The sequence below is a fragment of the Carettochelys insculpta genome, chromosome 3 (assembly GCF_033958435.1).
Source record: "Carettochelys insculpta isolate YL-2023 chromosome 3, ASM3395843v1, whole genome shotgun sequence".
NCBI classification, from domain to species: domain Eukaryota; kingdom Metazoa; phylum Chordata; order Testudines; family Carettochelyidae; genus Carettochelys; species Carettochelys insculpta.
Genome location: NC_134139.1, coordinates 63,291,832 through 63,311,956, shown reverse-complemented (window position 1 = coordinate 63,311,956; position 20,125 = coordinate 63,291,832). Strand labels below are relative to the sequence as shown.

Here is a 20,125-nt window from a genome sequence, read left to right as displayed (position 1 = left end):
ACAAAGAGTGCTGGTTATGTTCAAAAGTAAACAAATGTCAGAAGTATTGTTTAATGAGGAGAGATGGAACTTGCCCTGTAGCCAGTCTTGATATTTCCTTAACCTCAACTTCTCAGTTTGGAATAACACGCATCAGTTGCCCCATATAGAAATGGTGCTTTGCAATACATAATTCAGATACTTTCTCATCTCTGGTTATTTTTTCTTTTGTTTCAAAATGAAAATTGTGTCTAGCCTTTTGTATAGTTATCCTAATCCATATTTTTTCTGGTTTCTCTTCAATTATCACTTTTGAAAATAATAGGTAGTCATGCTTTTGAACTAGTATAGTTGCTAGAAGTAAGATCAGTGTAAAAATGACGAACTATGCCATTTAATTTTGATTTATTTTTATTTAAATCCTCTAGCTGCTCTGACAATTCAAGGTTACAGGACCTAACTCACCAGAAGGCAGTTGTGAAATGTGACTGGTGTATTGCTAGATGTTGTCAGAGGAAACATATTACAATAGCTCTGAAAACTGAACTAACTCCATCTTTAACACTTCTAATTAAGATGATGAGGGTTTAGGAGTGTTATTGTCTATTTTGGAAAATATCTTTTTGTGTTTTATTACATAACATGCATGTACAGAAAGCTGTGTAAATAACTATATTTTAACAACTTACATAGGCACATACAAAACCCAAATTAGAGAACCAAGTCCAGTTTTATCAGTTATCTAATTTGAAATCCTAGTACATATGCTCAGGATTTTGATTGTACTTTTCTTTTCTTTTTTTAAAAGGAGCCAACAAAGATTTTCCAAGACTCACTTTTCAGCTGCTATTACGAGCTCTTCTGTGTTCTCCAGTTTTGCTTCTTTTATCTTTCCACCTATAAAAATAAGGAGAAATTCAAATATATGTTTTAAATGAGGTCATTAAGATCACTGGAAAAAAGGTACAGGAAAAGTAGCTTAGAACAATAGCTCCAAATGCTATTTATTTTTCTTTTGATGGGAAGGATCAAATAAATAAAAACTGTATTGAACTCCAACTCTTCATACAAATTTGTACCTTTCCAGAAAAGTTTACCTAGAAACATACCCTTTCAAAATATAGGACAATGCAGATGAACTAAAAATATGTTTAACATTGAATATAAATACAAAAAGTTGACTTAGACAGAAGGTATTAAAAATATCCAACAGCAATGGCTCTAATATTTCTAGTTACCCACTGCATGTTAATCTAAAAGGAATTTAATTTTTTCTATGGCTTAAGCCTGTAAATGCCTTGGAAGGTAAAAGCTATTCTAGAGTAGTCCCACCAAGCTCATGTTTGCAAGACTGGGGCCCATTTTTTTCAATGGGAAAGTAGCTGAGCTTCAAAACAATCTTATTTAGTTAGTTAACCAGTTAAATGTTAAATTTAACCAGTTAACCAATTAATGGTGCAGAATGAATGGCTGGAGAACTACTCTGGCTAGGCTGGAGAACTTCTGCCCGTCATGCTTCTGGGCTGGGCCCACCACAAACGAGGGCTTCTCTAGCTGTGCTTGAGCACCCCTGCCCTCATCTGCAGCAGGCCCCACAATTCTGGAGCAGCCTCCAGCCCCCACCCATTAACAGTAACTGGTAAGCCTCACACATTCAGGGAGAAGCTTACCATTTAGCCATTAACATCCCTACTCTAAAAGGGAATATAGGTGATGTTTTTAGAGAACCACGAAGTTCACCTGTTCAAAAACTGACCTGTGTTTTCTTCTTGCTGCTGCTGTGCCTCATACACACAGTTTTGTGAAATGCCTAGACTTGGAGGCCAAATTGGAATAGTTAAGATTCTTTGTCCCCTAGGAGACTGTTCTTGCCCCGACACCTAAGAAAGATACATGGTTATTTCAAACAGAGTCTGATTTAATTCACGAGATACACATGCAAAATTTCAATGAAAAATGCTTTTAAGTCAACTGTGATCAAATTAACAAAAGACATACTGCCAGAGAGTACACTTTTCTTAGCCAGGCAGCTATGGGGTGTATGAGCCCCTACTAAACAACGTGCTGTTAAGCCCAGTTATGCCATGGAGCATAATTGGTTATCAAACTCAGACTGAAAGGAGCTGGCTCTTCAGAAAGGAAGGCACACAGGGCAGCGGAAGGAAGGGAAGGATACACAGATGAGATGCAGAGGATATTCACTCTCTTGGGCGAGAGGTTGGTAGGCTGCCAAAGCCTAGAGTCAAAACCAGAAAGAAGACTGGGAGGCTGGGGCAGTAAATCCTAAGGCTGGAGGCAGGTTGTCCTGAGCTGACAGGGAAACAGAAGCAATGAAGTCCAAGAGGTTGTGACAAATAAATCTTAGGGGTATTGGGAATAGACTTTGCATGGATCCAGGGAGACAGGCAAGAACTCTGCAGTCATGCTAGGGGCACTACAAAGCAGGAAATATATGGAAGACGCAAGTCTGGAGCAAGCTCCTGTGGCTGATACCAACGTAAGGGTACAAACTGGATCTCTAGGGAGACCTTCTGGGAGGCGTTGATCCTTACCAAAAGTCTACGAAGGGCCTTGAGGAAAGATAAAGGACACAAAGTAGTCCAGAGAGATGGTGGCAACGAGTTGAACAGAGAAAATACTGGCTACTTGTTCTAGGTTCTGTGGACCGGAATGCAATACAGAGAGTGGACCTACATTTCCATATCAGCCACTGGGATGTTGGAGTGGAGGTCCCTGAAGTAATGGGATCAGGTCAATTCAGAGCCCAGAGAGATGGGGAAAAGGGTCAAAGGACCCATAGTCAGGGGTCAAAGACGTGACACAAGTTCTTGGATTGATTTGCTGGACATTTGTTGGTCTTTATTATCATGAGAAGGAGCACGGAACTAAAATATGACCTGGCTGGAGGACCAAAAAGTGAGAAGACCACTCAAGAACCAGAATAACAATCAGTAGAGGGTACTAGAGAAGGCAAAGCTGTTACTTTGCACCTAGCTATGAAGGGGCACACTTGCGGTGAGTCTACTCTTCAGTATGTGTCTGACAAAAATGACGACATTCATAGCAGCTCTTCATAGCTTTCTCTTCTAAATCATTATATTTTTCATATGCAACTTCTCTGCTTCCTATCACTTTAAAACATCTTTACAATCCTATTTTGTAAAATAATTCTTGCAAGACAAAGCTGAGAGAGTACCAACACCTTTTATTAGCAACACAGGAGCTCTAGTGTAAACAGTTCACTGACTGCTGATATTGCTTTTAACAATAAAGCATTTATTCTTTTTTGAGAATAATCAAAAGGGAGCTGAAGATGGGGCTGGCCACTGAGGGGCAGTTGGCACCAATAATGGAAAATTTCACATTTCCCTAGTGTAGATGCTTTAATCACTTCAGATTAAATAGCTATTGGTGATGTTAAATGCTATGCCCACACTAAATTCACATAAAATATCATAGAATGTAGTGCCACACTAAAACATGGCTTCTACTTTGGTAACCGAGCACCCATAACTGACTTTACTTTCAGTTATGAATTCAGACTTGGTTCCATCCGTAATGTGAGAATCCTTCTGAAAAGGATCAATATGTTCGTGATTAAATCTCCTCCTACACAAAAATCTGGGACACAAACCAAAACAAATAACGACATAAGGCTGAACAATATTTACTGTCAGTCAAGCAACAGGTTTTCTGGACATGTAAGGCAAGTTAACAAAAAGGAAACCTCGCGCTTAGCCTGACTGATTACACAGGCCCTAGAGCATTGCCTGCTGGAAAAGGAATACCTTAGTACTTCCTTAAAATTATTTTTGGGGAAAGATACCCCTTTCAAAAGAAAAGGAGCACTTAAGTATTAGACTTGGCATTTAAAGTGTTATCAGAAAAATAAGGCCAGATCTAGACTATAGACCTATGTGTAAAAACTTGATTACTCAAAGCTATAAAAATTCTACATCCAAATGACAGTTTTACTAATCTAATCCCCAGCACTATGTTAATAGAAGAGCTTCTCATGTTGACATAATCCACCTCCCTAACAAGCAGGAGCTAACTACACCAATGGGAGAAACTCTTCTATTGGCATAGGGGAGTCTTCACTAAGGGCTGCAGTGATGCTGTATGTGAACACAAGACCTAAATTAAGCCAGAGCTAAGATATAGGTACATATCTATAATTGAACATACACTACTTTCAAAAATGACTGTTTATATGTTTTAAAATGTTAGAGTTGGCAAATTAGGAGTTAAAATTGCATGTCTGGAACAAAAACACCAAGTCTCAGATCTAGCACGGCACCTCTATGGCAGACTTTCCTTTGTTTGAAGATTTTAGAGTGGAGATCAAAATTGGGTTTCTAAGGGAAACTCAATGCCACACATACTTGGAAAGGATGAAGGTGCCCAGGCAGGCCTATTAACGCTAAAGGCTGCACCTGAAAGGAAAGTTACAGAGTAGGAAATTGATTGCATTCAGCTTCAGCTGGGTAGGAAGAGGAGCACATAAAGCCAAGAAGCTTGCAAAGGACAGGAGCTGCTTCTGGGAAAGGGAAGAGGGTTTAGAGCTGTTATACCTGGAGCAAGAAGGGGAAATTACATGAAGCAGTCCAGGGAAGGAACAGTGAGGGCTGGGAGAGGAAAGCCCAGAACTACAGATGTAAGGTCCCTGGACTGAGTGACCTAGCTGGAGGGCTGATTCATGTGGACCCTGCTGTTCCAGGGAAAGAAGAGTGCAGACCACAGAGAGAGAGAGATGGCTTGATGGCATATGTCCTTGAGAAGAGGTGTCAATTGCAAGTTAATCCCCCAGTTATCTGGAGGAGGCATCAGGTGAGTGGTGCATGCTGTGACTGGAGGTTAGTGTCAATCTATAAACTATTTTTTTCCCCACCAACATTGACTCTCAGTTGAGACGAACACCTACCTTTCCTATAGATAGTCCTTCATAATTCAGATTTCCTTCCTTCAGAAAACTGTACAGTGGAGAACCAGGAACAGAGTTGAAGTCACCACAAATGATAATAGGACAGAATCTGCCATCTTTACGATGGGCGACACTGGCAATCTCTGCCAGTAACATTGCCAGCTGTGTCAATTTAATATCCCCTCGCCTTGGATTATACAGTAGATGTGTGTTGGCTACACAGACTGCAGCAGTAGTTTTACAGTGGAATCTGGGCTGCAGAAGCAGCACTAGTCCAACATTGTCTCTGTCCAAGAGTGGAATATCATGGCGGAAAAATTCCACTGGGTTTGAAGAAATAAGATTAAATTTGGAAATTCTGAAGCAAACAGCACAGCCATCAGGTTTCTTTCCTGTCCTCATTTTATATTCACAATGATAACCTGCAAGAATGAAATGTGAATCACTGTAAGGGAAAACAAAACAAGGACTTAGCTCATGCTATTGTTTTTTGATAGCAGTCAATACCTAAGCCTGCTACAGGTAAGTGCAGCAAAGTGTTTCCACTCTACCCATTTTCAAATGTTCCAAACATTTAGCCCTTAACCTTTTGAGCTGAGATGTACCATGTTTGGGCTCTGTTCGAAGTTAATTATAGAAAAGAATGTAAGAATCCGAAAACAGGAGAATTACAATGGAAGCTGTTCTGCATAATTAAGTATTCATGTAAAGAACACTTTAAGTGACTAAAAGTATGCCTCCTGGCAACAAATTCCTACCAATAAATCCCTTTTACTTTGGTTAGTGCTGAGTGCAAAAAACTGAATCACAACCCTAGTGCACATGTTAATATAGGGTCTGATCTTCATTTACCTAAAAGCCCGTTTATGCTGCTCTGCACACTGACTGAGCAGTGTAAAGGGGCCTTAGTTTAAGTGAACATCAGGCCTGTGCTCTTCATCTTTCAAAATAAGAACTGCTCCACTGTAGTATTGTACTGCCATCTTAAGAGGACCATCTCTATAGCTCAATAACCCACATTCAAATATCAACCCTCCAATAGTATTTTATTTTCTCGGAGTGAAAATACTCACTTTTGCATTCTCTGAAAAAGAAAAGAAGCATGTAACCATTATCATCCCTCCTTTACTGGTATGTTTACATTCAGGCATGACTTGTTACAATAAGCCCAGATTTCTGCCACTACACACCATGTACCCAAATAACTTAGGAGGAAGAAAACTTATTTGAACAACAAGTACATGCCAGTATCTTCTGTGGTGTGTATACGTCTAAATTAATGATTTAAGATACTTGTCCTGCGACCCATGGAAAAAGCCATGCTAAGTCAAATGTAAAATGTCTGGACAGTAACAGAGAGTAAGCCGTGCTAGTCTATACACTATCAAAACAAAAAGCAGTCAAGTAGCACTTTAAAGGCTAGCAAAATAGTTTATTAGCTGAGCTTTCGTGGGACAGACCCACTTCTTCAGACCATAGCCAGACCAGAACAGACTCAATATGTAAGACACAGAGAACCAAAAACAGTAAGCAAGGAGGACAAATCAGAAAAAGATAATCAAGGTGAGCAAATCAGAGAGTAGAGGGGTGGGGGGAAGGTCAAGAATTAGATTGAGCCAAGTGTGCAGATGATTATCTTTTTCTGATTTGTCCTCCTTGCTTACTGTTTTTGGTTCTCTGTGTCTTACATATTGAGTCTGTTCTGGTCTGGCTATGGTCTGAAGAAGTGGGTCTGTCCCACGAAAGCTCACCTAACAAACTATTTTGCTAGTCTTTAAAGTACTACTTGACTGCTTTTTGTTTTGATAAAATGTCTGATGCTTTATATTCTTGGGGCTCACGGAACAGCTTAATAGGTTATGAAATATATTTGTGAAATAGCCCAATAACAGTACTTGACAGATTTCTGTAATTCAGAAATTATTGGCAGCTTTAAAAACACCAGCAGCTTACATTAAAACAGCAGTTATGACAATTATCCCACTTCCTGAAATTTGCTTTGCAGTACAGGATGAACCTCTCTAGTTCAGCACTCTCTCATTCAGCAACAGCGGTAATCTGGCATGATTTTAGTTAGATGTCCACTTATCATGGGTGTGGCCAAGTTTCCCATGGTCCCATGAAGTTTTACAGCCACCAGTCCTGGCTCTCACTGTTCTGTGCTCTTACTTAGCTATAATTTACCACTAAACATCTAAGAGCCCAATAAGCAGTGACAGTGTTGGTAATGCTACTAGACAATATTAACCTCCTGTAGTGTGGCAAATTTTCATTTGGCATTGGGCAGGTCCCGAGGGTGATGCGGCTCTTCCTACAGGTTGAATGTCTCTAGTGCATGATCAAGTTAAGCTTTCAATGCTTACGAACATATATTTTAAATCAGTGGTTCCCAACCTTTTCAGTAACTTGGCACACTTCAGTCAGACAATTTCATAGCAAAACCACTTTTCACTTATGTAGGGGAGGCACAAGCATGTATACCCTGTCCCAGCTCCAACAGGCTCACTTGCTCCCTCCCTCCCTGTCTTGGCACAGCAGGAATCGGACAGGCTCCTTGCCAGTCCATATGGCACTTCAGCGATCCCCCAGTGTGAAAGAGCTCCTGCAGGTCTGGCATTTCCCCTTATGTCGGATCTGGAAAGAGACACCATGGGGGTGGGGGAGAGAAACTGGCCAACCCTGCTCCAGCTGGGACTCAGGCAGCCTTGCTCCTTGAGCCCCAGCTGGTGTAGGGTTGTCAGTTCCCCCTCCCATGGCACACCAGTTGAAAACCACTGCTTTAAACTATTTAGCTAGAATATTTACTTTAACCACTTCAGAAAAACAATATCTTACGTAAATGGTTACACTAAACCAAGAGTGGACAAACGAGCAATCTGAATATAGTTCATCAGGGTTAGCCCCTGGCAGGCTGCCAGTCATTACTTACATGCACATCTGAAGGAACAGCTGCTTGCAGCTCCCCTTTGCCAGGAACAGCCAATGGAATGTGTGTGCAGCCACCTCTGCAGCTTGTTGGGGCTAACCTTGGAAACTGCAGCCTGCAGGCCACTTATTTCTCCACCCCTGCACTAAATGCTGAAGCATATGTAATATAAAATTTAGACGCCACTCAACAAGACCTTTTTTGCTTTGTAGCTTCAATTATAACTAGAATTCTGAGCTGCAATATCTACATCCCTCTAGAATTTAGAGAGCTGACATGCGTGTTTTAAGCATTTTCTGGACAGTGATGAGTAGCCTCCTTTCCCACCGTAGACAATGAAAACTGACAGCACTCAATAAGTTATAGGATTAGGTCTTAAGTAATTTCATTTCAAAGCACTTATGGGTGCAGTTGTGAACTTCATATACAGGCAAAACCAAGCATGAATGATTTTGCCAAAGGAGTGAGTGCATGAGAAGGCCTTAAAATAATACCGATTTATCTAATTTTTGCCACATCAGAAAATGCATCCTCTCTTTGTTCCACATGGACTATTTCATACAAGAACATTCAAAGGTAAAATGTAATGAAGTGCAGGACAAAACTATATCATACCCAAAGATTCCAAACTCGGCTTGATCTGCATTTCATAATGGTCCTCTTGTACTTCTTGTAAACACAGTACCTAAAAAGAGGTTTTCCAATTTAAATTTCATAGTTTAACATATTAAACTTTCACTTAATGAACCAGTGTGCCATTACAAATAAACAGTCCTGTAACACCTTAGAAACGAACACATTTATTTATTAGGTAATGAGCTTTTGTGGGTAAGACCTACTCCTCAGATTGGGACACCTTTATTTTCCTTGATCTGTCAGTAACTTTATTTACAGGAGCAAAAGCTACCATACAAGAGTTCCTCACCCCCTGTCTGCACTGTGTAGAGCACAGGGCTCATCATGCAGTGACTGTACTGCATGGGCACTGGGGGAGCTGAGACTGTTGAGAAGGGGAGGAAGGCCCAGGGAGTGGCTGCCCTTGTTCACCATGCTGCTCAGGAGTTGGGCTGGCTCCTCCCAGTAAGATTGTCCTGACCCTGCTCTAGGATGGGAGCTCAGGAGTCAGACTGAAGAGTCTGACAGGCCTGAGGGCTATATCTGGCCGTAGTTTTTCTCTCTCTGCTCTCCGGGCTTGCCTACATTTACAGGCCTACAGCTGTACTGCTATAGCACTGCAATGTAGACTACCTATGCCAATGGAAGGGATTCCCCCATTGGAGTAAGGAAACCTACTACAGGTAGCTAGGTCAAGGGAAGAATTCCACTGTCTACATGTGTACTTAGGTTGGTTTAGCTATACTGCTCAGCAGTGTGGATTTTCTCCCACTCTTGAGCAATATAGTAATGGCAACCTAATTTTCTAGCACAGACCAGGCCTAAGTCTCATCTGAAAATCCCATGCTTTGAAAACAACCGATATTCTCTAGTATCAACAGAAAGACTGACTCAGTTCTGCTGATTCAAGTCTGGGGAGCCCACATATTTGAAACCTGAGACCACAGCAGTTACATCACTTAGCAATCTGATAGAGTCCAACCAGTAATTATACTAGTGTAGTGTGGTCTGTCTTCCCAATCAAGGATCCCTAGAGGAGCAGGTGTTCCAGTGCTGCTTCTACCAGCAGGCTTTAAATATTGCAGCAAGACTTCAGGAAGGACTCCAATGACTCACTGAATACACTGGAAAAAATTAGTCCTGTGGCACCCTGAAGACTACCTTGAAAGATGTATTACTATTCACAAAAAATCCTGTTAAAAACATTAAGATTGCAAAATCAGGCAAAAGTTAAAGTGCCAGAATTAAGGCTTCCTGTGCAACTTTAATTGAGCCTGGGTGTGCATATACATTGATACAGATTTTAATTACATGATCACATGACCCTTCCCTCAGTGCACAGAATGGATGATGCTCACTTAATGAGCTCTTCAGTATTGTTTGTTCTCATTCAATATGTAGCTCTGAACCTTATTTTCAAAGCATTATTCAAATTCTGTTCCGAAAGACTTGTAAGATGAGCATCAGAAAAAATCCCAAATGCTTCACAAACATAAATGAATTTATCGTCCCAGTACCCTGGTGAAGTAGTGGTATGATCCCCAACTTTACAGATAGGGAGCCGAGGCAAGGTGAGATTAAGGTCAAAAGTACATACTAACATTGGGAGCTCAATTTGAGAAATATGATTTTTTTCCCCAGGGTGCCTAGCAGTTTGAACACTGTATGTTTTAAAAAAAAAAGCTCCAACTATCTTAGTGCCAGTTGTGAACAAGCAGCACTTCTGCAGGCCAAACTCCAGAGTGAGAAAATGGGGACACAGAACATAGAGAATACACAATTAATGATTACTTCTGGCAGGTCAAGTTTCAGCGTTTTCCCCCACCATTTCCATTCCTGCCATACTTAGCTTCACTCATTACAAAAATACAACTTCTGTAACAGCTGAAACAGGATCTTACAATTCTCCTTGGCTACAAAACTCTCATTCATCTCCAGTGCTGGTTCAGCCTGTGTATTGAATGAAACAAGGGTCCTTTAGAAAAGTGACCATAAAACTAAACACTTACTATAAAGTCTACACACAATGGGGCTGAATTAAGGTTGCATGAGCACCTTTAATTGTGGCATTTCTTAATCTAAGTGTTGACTTTGCGATCTCCATAACAGTGTTTGTATAAGCTCCTAGATTTTTAAAAAGAAACTGAAGAGCAAATTCCATAAAGTGGCATCATACTGACACCCACATGGGTCATCACCAGCACTGCAACCTTTAGATCTGCCTCTGTCATTTCAGCTAACAGAGTAACTGTTGGAAATAAACTGTCATCCTGTGTGGGGACCAGGATCAGTGGGAGATGAGACCCAGTAAGCCAGAGAGTTTCAGAGATACTGCTGAGAGCAGAGGGGAGAGACTGGAATCTAGAATTCCATTGCAGTCTCTAGGGCACATGCTCTTCTGTTCACTTGCCATTCTACCCCAGATGTGACCCCTTTCGCCTCATCCACAACCTAGTCCTGACTTCTCCTCACCCCCGGCAACTTGTCCAAATCCCAGCCTGTCTCTATTAGACCACACCGCAGTACCTTTAAACCTGGAACCAATGCCTGCAACAAATCTCGGTGCCAACTCTGCTCGTTTATCTACACCAGCAATATCATCACAGGACCTAAGCATACCAACCACACCACCAGGGGCTTTTTCACCTGCACACCTACTAATATAATATATGCCATCATGTGCCAACAATGCTGCATTGCAATTTACATTGGCCAAACTGGACAATCGCTATGTAAAAGAATAAATGGAAACAAACCAGACATCAGGAATGGTAACATACAAAAACCTGTAGAACACTTCAATCTCCCTGGACGCTCTAACAGATTTAAAAATAGCAGTCCTACAACAAAAAACTTCATAAATGAACTCCAAAGAGAAACTGCAGAGCTGCAATTCATTTGCAAATTTGACACCACGAACCAAGGACTGAACAGAGATTGGGAGTGGATGGCCAATTACAACAGCAGTTTCTCCACTCTTGATGATCACACCTCCACATTAGCTACTGATAATGGGCCACATCCCCCCTTGACTGAACTGACCTGATTTCTCCTCTCGACGTTCACAGCTCCACATTAACTGCTGATAATGGGCCACATCCTCCGTGACTGTAAAGACCTTGTCAACTCTGGCCCTCCCCTTGACTGAGACTCCCTCTTTAAACCCTCTTCTGGAACCCCGCACTCACGCATCTGACGAAGTGGGTCTTTGCCCACAAAAGCTCATGTTCCAAAAGATCTGTTAGTTTATAAGGTGCCACAGGACTTCTCGTTCTACTTCCTGGGCTTCTCATGCCAGGCTCAGTCTCCACCATACACTTTCAGTTTCACTCTCCTTGCCAAGCCAATCCCAATTCTTCACCTGTATTCCAACTGCTCCTCAGACCTCTCTCTCCTCCCTCCCTCTTTCCCACTGCCCTTGGTCTCGATCTCCTTGTCCAACCTGCCACTTCCTCCTAGTTCCTGGTCTAATTTCAATCTCCCATTCCTTAAGACAACTCGCTCCCCATCCTCTGCACCCCCTTCACTGGTTACCAGTCTCTTTGCCCAGCTACCTCATCTCCCCACTCCAACTCAGTCATTCCCTTCTGCAGCCTCCCAAGCCTTAAAATTTCTTGTTCCAATCTATTCTTTTCCTTCTCCACTTGGATTTTGTGCCCTTGTCATTCAAATCAGATAGCAATGCAGCAGGGAGGAAGAAGCTACCAGAAGGGAGTCATTAAGAGCACAGGAACGATCAGCGCTCTCTGGTTGTTTTAGTGCAGGGCCTACGCCAGGCAGCCAGGAGCAAGTTACACGGAAGTTTTTTGAATCTCTGAGCATGCTCCAGCCCAGAGCTACAGTCATCGTACAGAGATGACATGTGGCCATTCTGGTTAGTCCTGAAGAGAGGCTCAAAGAGGACAGAAGTGTCAGGTTTCAACAATTAAAAATCAAAGTCTTTATTGTGCTGTTGCAAACTGATTATTTTCGCAAAAGGAAACGACCAAATTTGAGTGGACATTTTTTCAAGGCCAGCCAAAGCTCCATTGACAAAGGCCTCCCACCAACCTCCATCCATGCATGGCCTTATTTCAAATCCCCACCACTCCAAAGCATGTGGGACTTAGTTTTTTAAAGACAAGTTCACCAGAATAACAACTTTTTCCCTCGCTCCATTCTTGCAAACAATTTCAGCTGAAGTTTTCCAACAAATTCAACCAGGCAGACACCCAGCAAGCAAATTTTTAGCCCAACTGGTTAAAGTTACCCAGAATTATCAGATCCTTTTTTCAGTTGCATTATAATAGAAATTGTCAGTAAATCTTCAGAGGCAGTGCTACCAGCCCTACCTATAAACAAACATTTATATTGTACCAGCATCATCCACAGGCCACCCAAACTAAGCTAAATCTTGTATAGTGCTGTACAAACACAGTAAAGGACAACCTCTTCAAACATTTTACAACAAACAATGTAACAGGTGGATAAAAGATGAATCAGTGTGGGAATGGAGAAAACAGGATAAAAATAACATGCAGAAGACTTAGACAAACAGAAGCAATCACAATTTGTCATCTTAAGCATTCTTAGATCACCACTTCATATTTACATTAAGGGGACGATATGAAGGAGGATGATGTAGCAGCTTTTCAGATTTTTGACTGGAGCTTTTTCCACTCATAAAGGGCAGCACAGAAGGAAATGCTTGTTGCAGAAGTAGTTAATCAACACTGGCATCATTGATGGAAAAGCATGAGCTGACCTTGTGATAAATGAGAAGGCCTGACAGGCAGTGCAGAAGTAGGTGGTAAAGGACTTTGCAGGAGCAGCTATAAGCAAGGTGGTGTTCTTAACACCAGCATTTTGAATGGTTCTAAGGGGTAAGTTCACAGACACTCAAACCAATGAGAAAAGGAAAAAGCAGTCAAGTAGCACTTCAAAAACTAGCAAAATAGTTTATTAGGTGAGCTTTCGTGGGACAGACCCACTTCTTCAGACTATAGCCATACCAGAACAGACTGCAATGAGAAAAGGTTACAATAGTCAAAGGGTGAAGCGATCAGGACTTCAAATAAGAATTTGGTAATGTGGGTAGAGAGGAAAGATCTTTTGAAAATGGCTCGAACATGGAAATTCGAAGAATGGGCTAAGCCAACATTGAAGTGAAAGTTACAGGCCTGGGTGATAGACTGTTGTCCATTCTAATAAGAGAAACAAGTTTAAAGAGAAACTGTTTTGGTCAGGTTTTCAGTGAACAGCTGGATATGCATCAGGAGACCTCATAAAGGACAAGCTTAAATTTTAGTTTAGTTGGGAAAAAAAATGGTGTCTACTATGGAGAGGAGTATTTGCAGATGTGGATTTGACAACCATCTTTACATTGATGACCTGCAAACAAACTCAGCCCAAGATAAGATAATGAGGGAGAAGAGGAGATTGTAGAGGAGACCTCCTACGGAAGGGGAGAGAAAGCTGTCAGCCCACTGAACAAGACATCAAAAGGAAGAGAAACAGGAAATGGAGTTATGAAGTGCAGGAATGATGGGACTGAAAGACTGACAGGCATGAAAGACAGTTTTCAGATGTGCACGTGTAAATACAGTAGTGGAGATTACATTAACACTACTGGTGGCCAGTGTCTCAGATTTAGATCCCTTGGCCAAAGCACTATGATTGCGTCTAAACTGGCAAATTCTTTTGAAAGATTTTTCGAAAGAAGGGGGCTCTTTCAAAGGGATCCCAAAGAGCGTCTACACACAGTGTTCTTTCGAAAGTAAATCAAAAGAATGGGGCACTTCTTTTGAAATCGCTGTTCCTTTCCTGTTTCAGGAAGAGCACCCCCTTTCCAAAACTACTTATGAAAGAAAACATGCATAGACACTCCACAAGCCCTTTTATTTCAAAAGAGCAGTCCTCATGGGGCTTGATTTTTTTTCATTCCCTGGCCTGTTCTTTCAAAAAAAGTAGGGGCTGTGTGGATGCTCTCTATCAAAAGAGCACATCACCCTTGTGTGTGTGGATGCAGTCTTTTGAAAGAAGTTCTTTCAGAAGAGATCTTCTGGAACAACTTCTTTTGCAAGATCTCTGTAGTGCAGATGTAGCCTACTTTGGTAAACATGAACCAGCAGTACTAATAAACGTGATAACTCAAAGGACATCCACTACACAGCTTATCAAGTAACTCTTGTCACATGTGAAATGTTTTTCCTAAATGAAACCCATGCTAGCTTTCAACTTACATCTGCATCCAGTTGTTGGATTTCCCGCAGAATGTTGGGAAACCTATAACCCCAGATTAACACTGGCTGTCTGCAGTGTTTATACAGGTGGGAGTTATCCTCTAGCAAATTCTGTGAAAGGATATTGTATGACATCACTGTAAAATCAAATTTTCCTTTGTCTTCTGTATTGTTTTGGTCAACTTGCTTATCTTCAAGAATCTTCATTTTTTTACTTTGGTGACAGAAGTACTCCCAATGCCTTTTGACCATGCCTGTTAAAACATTAAATACCACAATAAATGATCATTACAATACATTTGCATTGGCATATATTGATCATACAACTTGTCATATACCACATATTGTACTTAAGTTATTCCTCTTGAGAGATCACGTTGCTTAAAACAAGTTTATAGGCAAATTTGTATCGGTCATAAATATTTTTGGACCTGCCACTTGAGATGGAAATAGTAAAAACTGTTCATATAAACTGCACAGTTTGTAACAACTATATTCCCCACATTTCAGACTACAGTAAACTTTCACATCCATAAAGATTATTCAACTGAGAGCAATAAAAAATGCAAGTGATGCACTGATTTACAAATCTCACGCTTCATTTGCGCAATCTTGTGAGATCACACTTCCAGAAGAGGCTTTTCCAAAACTAAAACAGCCATGTAGATGGGTTCTTTCAAAAACTGGATTTTTCTCCCCCAAAGGAACCACTTCTTCCTTTTTTGTTTCAGGAAGAAAGGTTCTTTTGAAAACGTTCTGTTTTTCCCCCAAAAGGAACCCTGTCTACACAGCTGTTTCTGCATTCAGGAAAGCCTCTTCCGGAAGCATGATCTCATGAGATCATGCAAATACAGCATGAGATTTGTAAATCAGTGCTTCATTTGCATTTTCAATTGCTCTCATTTGCATTCTGCTTTCGGAAGCAGAATGCAGTGTAGACACAGCCACACAATACTACTATTGTTGGTAAATAAAGTACTCTGCATACATTCGTTTGTTTCTTAATATCTAATCTTGTTTTTCTTTAGTGTCATGCATTGCTAGGTATACCTCTCTATTATCCAGAATATTTGAATATTCAGCAACCTCTTGGTCCCAGGGCTGCTGGATATGAAGGAGTTTACTGTACTCAAGTTGGAGTCACTCGATATATCATATGAAGGTCATTACGGCTAGCTTCCACAGAAAGGCTACTCATGGTGTTTATAACTCTCCTGTGAAGTCTGGGGATTACAGAAATTCAGAAGCTTTCATGATTTCTAAATTTGGAGCCACGAGAACCACTGCCAATGGCATCTTATACCTTTGCACTCTCTCATATCAAAAATTGTAGAGTATCTCAAAACATGAAGCAAAATTGATACTCTTATCTAAGGGAATCCTGCAGGGATGAGTATGCCCCGGGAAGCACTGAACTTTTTTTTAAATGCAAAGCTATTTAGTTCAACTACAAGAAATACAAGTATATTTTTAAGATTTTGCATAAGTTTATACATAAAGTCAGATACATGAAAACTATGCCTCTGACTCTCTTGAAAGGAAGCTAGAAGACAGCTACCTGAACTATGCTCTGATGAAATATTATGACAGTGGCTGTCCTATCTCTGCTGTTTAACTATATTTGAGCTAGTTGATTCTCAATCCTAAAGTGGTTTTCTGTGATGCACAAAGAGGTAATTTTGCCACTGTTTAAAGTACTCAAGGATTCATTGAATGTTTTTTCCACCTACACAACTGTCTTTTCCAAACCCGAAGACACTATAGGGAGGTGCAGCCAATGTCTTCTCAGCCATCTGAAACACTTTCCAGAGATAATACCCTCCATCACTGGGACTGCAGATCCTTGGAGGAGGGGAGAGAAGTTGCACCTGCTAAAGTAGTAAAGGAAAGCACTGCCCATTAATCATTCTTTGTGAATCGCTCCACTGACTCCTTTTTCCACCCTCTTAAATTTTATCTCTGAGCCTCACCATTACAAGTCTTCACAACAGTGTTTCTGCCTAATCTGATGCTCATTTCTTATCACATCTTTTCCTATATCCTGTGCTCCACCAATGATGGCCCAGATAGCACTTTCCCGTGTCTGCTTTTCTGATGCCATTCTTGTGCACAGACGGTTCTCCTTGAGCTCATCTGACACTACTTTTTTCTCCAAATCCACTGCTGTGACTCCTGCAAGAAGTCAGGTAACTCAGGGTGTCTAGGTGAAGAGTCAGTTCTGGATAGCTGAGACACCTTAATTTTAACATACATTTGCTTGTTTTGTATGAATAATTGCATACCTCTTCTTCACAGCCATTGCAAATCACTTGCCTTTACCAGACTTAATTATGTAAGATGCTGTGTACAGACACTCTTACATTCATAAACAATCCTACTGAAGTCAATAGCATTCCAAACATGCATAAAGCAGCTTGCAGGAGAAGAACCTCTAGTCTAGAGCCTCTCAAACTGCATTGCACCATGAGCCCCCTTCTGACAACAATTACTATAGGACCTGAGAAGGGGAGACTGGAGTCTGAGCCTGCTGTAGCCCCACAATCGCAGGTGATATGGGCCGAAGTCAAAGCTCTACTGCCCCAGGTGGTGGGTGCCAAGGGCTTCAGCGTCAGGCAAGGGACCTGAACTCCACTGCCCTGCACCCCCAGCAAATGTAAGTTAGTTCTGCTGACCCCATTATAACAAGGTTGCAACCCACTTTGGGAGCTGGACCCACAGTTTGCTGATCTAGATTGTTATTTGGCCAATGAGTGTATTTTCCAGACAGGTCTGGAATATTTAGTTTCAAAGAAAGTCTAAACCCTATAATTTTACTGCCAAGAACCGGGTGGGCAGGCAATGTCTCTGGACAAATTTTATATGCAAAGCTCGATTGTTTTGCTTTTTAAAAATTAACTATTTATAGTACTAAGCATAATTCTGCATGAAGCCTCTCCTTATTAGTAACTACCATCAATTTCTCTTGGTAGTACCACAGGCTGGTATCTGAAGAGAATCCATGAAATAAGAGAACAGATTTGCTTGTTTGGGTGGAGGGATGTATTAAAAATGCAAGGCATCGGAAGCAGCAATACAATTTGGACATTTCTGCTACTGACAGGTCAGGATGCAGACTCCAAAATGGGCTAGTGTAGGTGGGATAAACAAAATTATTCCTTTTGCCTCCTGTACCCCCTTTAAAAAGGCCATTCATAATGTCAAACTAGTCTTAGACTCAGATTACAAGCGGCCTTTAAATAGTTGGGGATAACTATTGGAGGACTAATCTGAAGTTAAAGTATTGAGAAAAAATACTTGCTGAAGAAGACTGTTATTGTAAGCACACTTAATTTCAATAACTAAGCATTCTGACTACCTGTTCATCAATAATTCTGTTCTTGATGCAGTGATTCTTGTTTAGACCTGAAACGATTTGAATTGCATAGGCAACATTATTTTGCGTTAAGAAATAGTGCACTATCTACATAGGTGCATGTGGTTCATGTTCCAACAGGTAAAGAAAACTGCTGCAAGGCCTGGCGATATTATAATTTGTCCAAATATAGTGGAAAACCAAATATGACCTCAAAAAATAAGAGCCATCCCAACAGTCTCAAGCAGTCTCAGCTCTGTCTTCCAAGTTAAGGTTTTTGAGTGCACAAAATCAAAATGGTTTAAAGGCTATATAAAACAACAGTACCTCACATTTGTAATACCTTTTAAAGAGCAACAATTCCTTGGTATAGTTGCCAGCAGAGAGAGAGAGAGAATGCAGAGGGAGTTAGAAAATGGTGCATAAAGCCTGGTAAATATATAAAGAAAACACTACAGAAAAATCAAACACAGCTTTTACCTCTTATATTTGCAGTATTTTCTTCTTTATTTTTTGATAGAGTAGAAAGACAGGCTGCTTCATTCAGATTACAGCTGCTTATTTCTTCATTAGGACTGCAAATGTCATGCTGACCACTGCGTCTTCTCCTTTTCGAAGGCGGCTCATCTCCCTCAGATTCCATATTGGGATGAGACAGATGAAAAAAAGAGTTCTGTGTGATGTTATCAGGTTGCCAGTTCCAGTTATGAGGTGGTCTCCAAGGCCCCAAAAAATGAGGCAGTCTCCAAGACCCCAGAAAATTAGGCGGTCTCCAATTCACTGTAACCCCAGTTCTGGGATATGGAGCCCACGAATAGTGACCAGCCCACCTTATATAATTAGAGAGATGACTGTTCCAGCAGAATCTTCGAGGGATGTCCCAGTGGGCAATGCAATCCCTGCCCAGCCTCTGCACATGATGGGGCAGCATGGGGTGCCTACAATAAAAGAATATATTACTTTGAATTGAATAAAGAGCAGAATACTTCTTTCTTCTGACAGAATAAGAGATGCAGACTACTGTTTCATGTACAATTTTTCCTACACTGCTGAGTGTGATTTCTTATAAGCTATTTCTTCCCCATACAATGATTTATATAAAGATAGTAGGAAATAATTTCCATTTGGAACGCACTCGATCTTGGATTCACAGAATAATAATCTGCGTAAATGTAAATATGTTTTGGACAGACTTATCCTAAGTAATTTCACATCATCTGCAAACTTTGGCACCTCACTGTTTACTCCTTTTACCAGAATATTTATGAATGTGTAAAACAGCTGTGGTGCCAGTACAGATCCTTGGGGTACACCAATAGTCATCTTTTTTTCACTCTGAAAACTGATCACTTACTCCTACCCTCCGCCTCCATCTTGTAACTAGATGTTAACGGTTAACTGGCAAGCCACACTCTAAATGGATGAGGCTTACCAGCTACAGTGAACTGCTGGGGTTGGAGTAGCCACTGGACTACCACAGAAAGGGAGCTGCTTCAGCCCCATGGGGCCTGCCATGGGCAGTAGGTGCTCCAGCCTGGCCAGGGCAACCTTCGTCGATGTTGGCCCAAGGTGTGCCATGGCTGGGGATGCTCCAGTCTGGAGTAGCCCCCCTTTAACCCCCAACCCATTTAACTGGATATCTGGTTAAATTTAGGATTTAACTGGTTAAACAGGATTTTACATCTCTACTGACTGTTTACAAAGTTACTAATGAAACAGATAAACAGCATTATCCCTTTTCCAGATGAAGAAACTAAGGCTTAAAGAAAGAAAATCCTCTAATAAAATCAATATCTGAATCAGAATTAGAACCAGGATTGCATCTAAATAAAGTAAGACACACTCCCATGACACAAGTCATAGTGTTTCTAAACTTCAGTCTCCCCACATGTAAAAGTGACAGGGATATTTAAGTACACTCATCCCTCATTAAACGAGTACTCGCTTAAATGAGAGACACATATACTTACCTTTTGTTCACTGGACAAGCGCACTCCCTCTGCTAATATGAGCCTTACCCCCGCCCTGCGGCTCCAACCCGCCGCAGCCTGACCCTCCCCACTGGCCCCGCAGACACCAAATCACCACAATGTAAACCGCCCCCCACC

The 20,125-nt window shown here is 41.1% G+C and overlaps 1 protein-coding gene across 5 annotated transcripts in view; it reads right to left on the bottom strand.

Annotated features, from left to right (window-relative positions):
- The window catches only part of ANGEL2 (angel homolog 2), a 29,962-nt gene that overhangs the window by 7,977 nt on the left and 1,860 nt on the right, over positions 1-20,125 (bottom strand). For all 5 annotated transcript variants that reach the window (XM_074989994.1, XM_074989995.1, XM_074989996.1 and 2 more), the window contains exons 2-7: positions 18,498-18,955; positions 14,666-14,919; positions 8,445-8,514; positions 4,904-5,325; positions 1,736-1,859; positions 816-876 (exon numbers count right to left, since the gene is read on the bottom strand). In XM_074989994.1, the coding sequence (XP_074846095.1) occupies positions 816-876; positions 1,736-1,859; positions 4,904-5,325; positions 8,445-8,514; positions 14,666-14,919; positions 18,498-18,955 (1,389 nt within the window). The remainder of the gene's footprint in view (positions 1-815; positions 877-1,735; positions 1,860-4,903; positions 5,326-8,444; positions 8,515-14,665; positions 14,920-18,497; positions 18,956-20,125) is intronic.